Here is a 7,838-nt window from a genome sequence, read left to right as displayed (position 1 = left end):
CGGCGGCGGTTCCTTCCCCTCGGTGTTTGTTTAACGCCTTCGGTCCCGGTGCCAGGCGGGGCCCGTGATCACCGTGAAGATCCCGAAGGACCGGGACGGACGACCCAAGCAGTTCGCCTTCGTCAATTTCAAGCACGAGGAGTCGGTGCCGTACGGGCTGCAGCTGCTCAACGGGATCAAGCTGTACGGGCGGCCCATGCGCATCCAGTTCCGATCAGGTACCCCTGGAGGGGCCGCAAATCACCCTTTTCCTGGAGGGAAAGTGAACTGCCGTCAGCTGCTCCCCAGCCTCCAATGGATTCGTGTTTCATTGGGCACATTTAGGTGCCTCTCACCCAGGGGCCCCTCACCTGCCTGCTCTGCTCACCTCACGCTCCTGTCCCGGTGCTTCCACCAGGGACCATCTGTCCCTTGTGGCTGGTGTAATCCCCTTGGCTAAGCCTTCTCCTTGGGTTGTTACTGATTATTCCTTCTGTACCCTTGAGATCTGTTCTAAATTATCACACGAGCACTAAAAGTCACATCTCGTGGTGGTTAAACGAGGCACATGGTCACAATATCGCTGCCCTTTCCTGGTGGGAATTGTTTTGGAGACTTAGCCCATGTGCTTTTGCAGATCCCTTACAAAACTTGAGAGCAAATGAAGCTTGTGAAAGCTGTTGGTGTCCTCCACACCCGAGTTCCTCTCACTGGTGTTTGTGGGTCTCCTGAAATGTTTGTGTCTCCCCAGGGAGCAGGCATGCAGCCCAGGACACCAGTCTGTCCTGTTCCCCGCTCGGAGCTGCTGGTGCCATCCCTCCTGGAATGCCACATCCAGCCTCCAACTGCAGCAGGTACGAATCCCACCAGCGCAGGAGCCTGGAGTGGAGAGCGGCACTGCACGGCTCGTTGGCTCCAGCTTCTCCTCCCCAGGGCACCGTGGTCTGTCTCCCCTAGGGAGGGGACACGGCCGGGATGCAGACGCCCCTTGGACTGCAGCAGTCGTGTATTTAATGCTGGAATCCCTGCTCTGTTTTCCCTGCAGATACGAGAGGGTTACTGAGGGTGCGGGGTTCCCGCCGAGCCTGCAGAGACAAGCGGTGGTATGTCCATGGCACACGCTCACGGGCAGCATGGGGTGGAGCTGCCTCCCCTTTTCGGAGTCCTTGTTTCCTGTTGTGATTGTGAGAGGTTGTGGGAATATTCTTTTGGAGCCTCAAAAGGACAATTCCAGAAGATCTGAAGCTCCTGGTATCCAGGGTGTCAGTCAGGAAGGCTCTGAGCTGTGGGAGCTCAGCTGTGGGTGAAGCAGTGGGCAATGGCTGTTCCGTAAATTCCCGTTCAGTCTTGCTTGTCCATCAACCCGTCCCATTCTCCTGGTATTTACAGTGTGATCGGGAGGCCAGCACAGGGTTTAGGTGTTTCTCTGCCCCTTCAAGCACCAAACTCACCCTCCCTTTCCCCTCTCCCCCTCCCAGATGAACAGCATGGCACGGCAGCAGCCCCAGTTCGGCAGCAAGTATGAGCATCCCAGCTTCGCCCCTCCCGCCTACCCCCACGCCTTCCACGCCCGCCCTGGGCTCCTCCTTTGCGCGGCGCCCCGAGGGGCGCAGCGCTGCGCAGGGCGGCTGGGCGCCACCCTACCGCCGGACAGCCGGCACTTCGGCCGGGAGCGCTTTGGCCCCGACTACGGCCGCGGCAAGCGGGACGACTACGGCTTCGACGAGAGGGGCCACGACGCCGAGCACCACTACCGGGGCGGCCGGGACGAGCCCTATGATGACAGGCACCGGGACGGCTGGAGCCACGACTACGACCACCGCAGGGAGAGCTACAGGGAGGCCAAGTGGCACCTGTCGCGGCACTGAGGGACTCTGAGCGCAAAGCAAACGCGACCCGTTTCTTACTGAGTACATGTATAAAATGCCTTCCCCGCAAAAAAACCCCCCAGTGAAGTCACCTTTTAGTGTTTGTAAAAATACCAGCAGCCTAGTCCTGCCAAACTCTGGTCTCAGTTTTAAATGCGTTAACTCACACCTCAGGGCTCTTCATGGGGAAAAGAAAAACACTGTGATGGAGTGGGGGAGAAACTGTGGCTGTCAGTGCTTCTGGAGGAGAGGAGGCTGTCTTTGTCAGATGGGCAGGTCCAGCCTTTTAAGCAGAATAGAGGTAGGACAGATGCTGCCTGGTGTCTGCAATATTCCTCATGGCATTTTTGATACAGAATCAGAATCACAGAATGGTCTGGGTTGAAAGGAACCTTAAAGCTCATCTCATTCCAACCCACTGCCATGGGCGAGGACACCTTCCACTAGCCCAGGCTGGCCCAAGCCCCAAACAACCTGGCATTGAACACTTCCAGGGCTGAGGCATCCACAACATCCCTGTGCAACCTGTTCCAGTGCCTCGCCCTCACAGTAAAGAACTTTTTGCCAATATCTCGTCTAAACCTACTCTTTCAATTTGAACCCATTGTCTGATGTTCCCTTTGAATATTCCAATATTGCCTTGGAGAAGAGCATTAAAGTCTCCCAGGGGAAAGCCGGCGGGTAAACCCCCTCCTTCGGGGCGGGGAGCGCGGACCCGGGGCGGGGAGGAGTGCGCTGGGCTGCGCGCACCACCTCGGGACTACATCTCCCAGCAGCCTCCGCGGCGCGCCAAGGCGGGGAGCTCGGGCGGCGGGCGCGGGGCCGCGGGAGGTGTAGTCCGGCGGCGATGCTGGGCGGCGGCGCGCCCGGCTGGGCCGCTGCGGAGCTGCGCCGGGCGGCTGTGGCGGCGGCCGGCGGCGGGCGGCGGCATGGGCCAGCGGGGAACATGGGGGCAGCGCATGGTCTGGGTGGACGCTGGAGGTGGCGGGGCGGCCGGCGCGGGGCGGCGGGGGGGCGGGCAGGGCGGGAAAGGGGGGCGCGGGCCCCCCGGGCGCGCTGACGCGGCCGCTCGCCCCGTGGCAGATGACGGGCCTGGACGTGGAGAAGGACCAGATCCTGGAGATGGCGTGTCTGATCACCGACTGCGACCTCAACGTGTTGGCCGAGGTGAGGGGCGGGACGGGCCTGCCGGGCCCCGCGCCGCTTCCAGGGGCTGCGGGAACAAAGCATCGGGCGGGCGGCGGGGGATCCCCATCCCGGGAGCGCGGGGACGGGACCTGCGTCACGTTGCACTTCGTGTCTCCGGGCTGAAACTGCGCCGTGCTCTGCCTGTGCTTGGGACTAAACTTTTAGTCGCTTCTAAACTTTTTTTCCATTATCTTTTTTGTTCCATGTTTTTTTCCAGGGCCCGAACCTGATTATCAACCAGCCCGACGAGCTGCTGGAGAGCATGTCCGAGTGGTGCAAGGAGCATCACGGGAAGGTAAAAACCCTTCTCTGCCTTCGCCAGATGAGAATGACGTGTAATTCAGAGCGATCAGCTGCAGCACGGCCGCCTTAGCAGGGACAACTCCTGTGCCGAGCAGTTTGCAAGTCAGAGGGGATGGAGGACGGGAGACAGTATCATCCTTATTTTGTAGCAGGGAGCTGAGGCAAAACATTTTGCCAAAGGTCTCACAAGTGATCTGTGGCACAGAGCAAGCTGCACTCAGGAATCGTGCCTTCATCTTTAGCCTTCATCTTCCAGCTTGCCTAGAGCAGCCTGTGCTTTGCAGCCTGGTTTTTAATAAGTTGGAATAGCGCTGGAAGCTACTTCCTTGAGCTCAGGAAGCACATCAGCACCACCCAGCAGCCCTGAGAGGGCTGGAGCAGGCAGGGGGAGCCCGGAAGGGGATCTGTTGCTCAGGGATGTGCCCCTGGCTCCTGTCCCCCAGGGTGTGATCTCAGCCTCCTCCTCCCATTGTGAGGTTGGGAGTTGGGGTTTGACTCCCCAGTCCTCTTGTGGAGCTGATGCCTTGTCCTGCCTCTGTGGGAGCCCTGGTGTAGGCTGGGTTGGGTGGGTTCCTCCATCAGCTCCTCCCGGTGAATCCTCTTCCATCTGACATAAAATAATTCAAAGACTAATTCCAGATGAGAAGGGGAAGGTGAGGCTTGAAGGCCCAAGTAAGAACAGGTGCAGGATCAGTGCAGAATAGTCCAGAGCTGATGAAATGCAGATTTCTGCATGCAGATTTCGGTATATGTGGGATTAAACAGGCCTGTAAACACTGGGATGTTATTTTTGCCTGTCCCCTCAGCACTGGGAACCTCGTGCATTTTTTCACCAAAAGCATCACTTTTGCAGCAAAAGATTATTTTTAGTTCTTAGGGCCACCAAAGAAAGGTTCCTCCTTGCCAGCAGCAAGAGAGCAAATGGATTTTCCAATCCCTGATGAATGAATTGAAATTTGAGTTAGTTTTCAATTAAGGGCTGAAGTTTCAAGACAGCCATATCCCTCCTTTCCCCCCCCTTCGGCATCTCACTCTCTGTGGGAAGGATTAGCAGGAGTTTGGAAAATGAATATTAATTTACTGTGATGGGTGCTTTTCCCTGCTCCAGTTGAAGATTCCAGCTCAGCTTCAGCTTGGGAGTGAATTGGAGATGGTAACACGTGTCCTCATTGCTCCTGAGGAGCTACTTATTTTTAATTGACTAAGAGAAGAGAAGCAATTAGAATATAGATGAAAATGCAGCCACATAATGAATTTTTTAACCACCACTTGGATCTGTCAAGTAGATTTTTGCAGCACAGTCATGGAAATATATAGTGTAGCCAGATGGAAATAAATCACTGAGAACACTTGGAGAAGATTTGACATTTAACTATTGAAAAAAAAAGAAGGGAGGAATTTTTCTGATTTATAGGAATCTTGATAAACACTTAAGGCAGGATCCTGGTTGCTTGTGTTCACTGACACCTGCTGCTCTCTGCTGGGGAGGTGAGTGCCTCTCCTGAAACAGGGATGTAAAGGGATGTAATGCTCTCCTGGGTCACAGACGGGCAGGTGGATAAATGAGGCCTCATGTCTCAGTAATTGAGAAGAGCTTCGAGAAAGAAATAAAAGGCCCAACCCTCACAGGAAGGTCAGTGCTGCCAGGACTATATACCTGCCTTGGTTTTACTTGCCAAGCAGGAGGTTCCTGGGGAGAATTGAGGCTGGGGGTGTCCCAGAGAACAGAAACACAGTTCAAGAATTACCTGGGGAACAAACTGCACTTGAAGGGATGACCTTTTGCTGTAGAGTTAAACATTTACTTGAGAACTGGAGCGTTCCTGACAGTGTCTGTGGCAGGGTGTTTCTGATTTATGACTTGGCTCTTTTTTGCAGTCTGGCCTTACTAAGGCTGTGAAGGAGAGTAAAATCTCATTGCAGCAAGCAGAGTACGAGTTCCTGTCCTTCGTGCGGCAGCAGACACCCCCAGGGCTCTGTCCTCTCGCAGGTGAAGCATCTTCTTTCTTAACAACAACAGCTTCATCCCTCCTGCACCCCCAGCTGGATGCAAACACCTGCCGACGCATGTGGTAGGGATGTGCTCGTGCTATGCTGCACCTTTTCCTCACTGGGCATCCAGCCAAAGGCCAAATATGGATTTTCCAGGTGTCCTGCTACCTGTAACTGTGTTCAGAATGTTCAGATACAGTCCTGGGATGGGTGCTGAGTGAAATTAATACCAATGGCCGCTTTCACTTGGCAGAAAACCCGACGTTCGAATGGTTCTTTGATATTTATCTGTGTGACAGAAATTGTGGGAGTAGTAACAGAGGAATTACTAGAGGTATTAGTATTTAAACCCCGTGTGATCCTGCAATGAAAATCTGACAAACCTTCACAATCATATTTACTAGAAAATGGGATAAATGAGCTGCTTGTGAATGGCTTTTCCTCCCCTGTGATCTCTCCCAGCTCGCTCATCCTGCTGCTCGTTTCCATGTCGCTCTGTAGCGTCTTTGAAGAAACATCTTGTTTTGTGTCTTTGTAGGTAACTCTGTTCATGCAGATAAGAAATTCCTTGACAAATACATGCCGCAGTTCATGAGGCACCTTCATTACAGGATCGTTGATGTGAGCACTGTCAAGGAACTTTGCAGGTAAGTGTTCCCCCAATTAAGTGGTTTGAAGGACACCCTGGGGATGCCTGTTCGTGGTGCTGGGGCTCTGCAGTTCGTAGCAGGGAGACTCGCAGAGCTGTGGCTTCTTTGGGTGTCAGTGGAACCAAAATCCTTTCACCACATGTAACAAACCTGCAGCAGCCAGCAGACATGGTTTTGAATCCCAGTTTCCTTTCTAATTTTTCCACTTGCAGGCGCTGGTATCCAGAGGAATATGAGTTTGCACCAAAGAAGGCAGCTTCTCACAGGTGAGCTTTGTGCTCCTGTCTGTGACACAGCAGGGCTCTGGAACCAGGCTCTTCTGGAGCAGGATACAGGGTTCCCTGTTTCAGCATCCTGAGTCTGATGCAGGTGGAGGCTGTGTGCTTCTGCTCCCTGTCAGACATTTGTATCCTCCTGTCTGAAGCCTGGATAGTGTAGGGAAAGGGATTATTAAAATCCAGAGAACCAGAAGTTTCCTTATTCCTTCAGTCTCTTAACAGGGGTTTATCTGCCCTTGTTTTGAGGCAGAGTTGGTCACAGAGACACTAAAATTGGAGAACTGCAAATGGGAAGGTGAGAGTCTGACAGGTGCACCATCCATACACGTCAGTTTGGTTTCCTGCAGCCTGGAAGTTTTCAGTGGTGTTGGGATCCAGGTGTAGCTGGAGGTGCACACAGGTGCCTTGAAACCTTCCTTAATTCTCTTTCAGAGCACTCGATGACATCAGGGAAAGCATCAAAGAACTCCAGTTCTACAGAGACCACATCTTCAAGAGGAAAACGGATGAGAAGAAAAGGAAACTGATTGAGAACGGGGAGAGCGATAAAGCTGCCAGCTGATTCCCCCTCCTGCCACGCCGCCCCAGCACACACTTAGATGCGTCTCCCGGTTCTTTTCTGTTTGCCAGTCTCTCGGGAAGCTGCCCCCTGGATTACCTTGTTTCTTACCAGCTGTTCAATGCAGACGGAAGCCTGAGTTGCTGCTGCTTTTCAGTTTGAGCGGGGAACCGACGCGCTGGGCCTCGGCAGCGCCCGGGGCCGGGTGTTCTCGGTAAAACACGCTGTTTGATACTCCTTGCACCTGGTTTTAGGTGCAGTCTTTCACGACACAATAAAAAAGGTCTGTTGAAAGATGGTGGTTTTGGACAGCCTTTCTTTGGTGCTCGCCATACAGTCAGGTGAACCAGCTGCTCCTGGGTTTGGAGAGGAAAACACTCTGGGAAATTACCATCTGCCCCCACTGGAATGGTGTGGGTGCCAGTCCTTCATGGGCATTTAACAAGAGCGGGTTGGTCAACCTGGAGGAGACTGAGGGGAGACCTCATTGGGGTTTGCAGCTTCCAAAGAAGGGGCAATGCTCTCAGGCACATGGTGGGATCTTTGGGGTTATCCTGGGCATGGCCAGGAGTTGGACTTGATGGTCCTTGTGGGTCCCTTCCAACTCTGGATATTCCATGATTCTTTGAGTCCTTATCAATAAGGCAGCTGCATCAGACTTTAATCTTCACTTTGAAAGTACCTGCCCTGTAACTCCCCTGTTTTCAAAACACACTCATGAGAGTAGGAACCACAAAAAGATTCCATCACCCAAACTACCCCATGGTTGAGCTTCCAGAGGAAGCATGACTGTTTTGTAGATGTGGAGTCTGAAAAAATGGAAGTATTAAAGGAATGTACACCAGGAGAGGGACCTTAGCTTTTGTCTGCAATTAGCTTCCTCTGTTCACCAACACCATCCCAAATGTTGGAGTTAAAATCAAAGTGTTTATAAAACATTCTGTTTAGTAACAGAAACTGTGACATAACTCAGTGTTGAACAGCCACATGCAAATCACAGAGTAGGTAAGACATGGATCAC

At 53.2% G+C, this 7,838-nt stretch overlaps 2 protein-coding genes across 2 annotated transcripts; both read left to right on the top strand.

Annotated features, from left to right (window-relative positions):
• Positions 1 to 37: 37 nt before the first annotated feature.
• RBM7 (RNA binding motif protein 7) lies at positions 38 to 2,417 on the top strand (the record flags this gene model as incomplete). Its single annotated transcript, XM_018078594.2, has 4 exons — positions 38 to 218; positions 731 to 833; positions 1,025 to 1,082; positions 1,458 to 2,417. Coding segments are annotated over 4 exons (732 nt in total), but the record flags the coding sequence as incomplete, so codon positions are not given.
• Positions 2,418 to 2,884: 467 nt separating this feature from the next.
• On the top strand, positions 2,885 to 7,111 carry REXO2 (RNA exonuclease 2). The gene is made up of 6 exons (XM_018078727.1): positions 2,885 to 3,014; positions 3,253 to 3,330; positions 5,217 to 5,328; positions 5,869 to 5,977; positions 6,193 to 6,246; positions 6,691 to 7,111. Exons 1-6 carry the CDS (start codon positions 2,931 to 2,933, stop codon positions 6,818 to 6,820), a joined length of 567 nt encoding a protein of 188 aa, XP_017934216.1. The 5' UTR covers positions 2,885 to 2,930; the 3' UTR covers positions 6,821 to 7,111.
• The last annotated feature ends 727 nt before the right edge of the window (positions 7,112 to 7,838 follow it).

The sequence above is a fragment of the Manacus vitellinus genome, unplaced genomic scaffold (assembly GCF_001715985.3).
Source record: "Manacus vitellinus isolate BGI_N305 unplaced genomic scaffold, ASM171598v3 scaffold_41_pilon, whole genome shotgun sequence".
Classification (NCBI taxonomy): domain Eukaryota; kingdom Metazoa; phylum Chordata; class Aves; order Passeriformes; family Pipridae; genus Manacus; species Manacus vitellinus.
The sequence above is the reverse complement of the archived record's forward strand: the minus strand, read 5'-3'. Positions and strand labels throughout refer to the sequence as shown.

Excerpts from the sequence above, each read along its gene's own strand:
- REXO2 (XM_018078727.1), top strand. The coding sequence starts at position 2,931 with ATGACGGGCCTGGACGTGGAGAAGGACCAGATCCTGGAGATGGCGTGT. Across the intron at positions 3,331-5,216 it reads GCAAGGAGCATCACGGGAAG|TCTGGCCTTACTAAGGCTGT; the intron begins GTAAAAACCCTT and ends TCTTTTTTGCAG. Across the intron at positions 5,978-6,192 it reads ACTGTCAAGGAACTTTGCAG|GCGCTGGTATCCAGAGGAAT; the intron begins GTAAGTGTTCCC and ends TTCCACTTGCAG.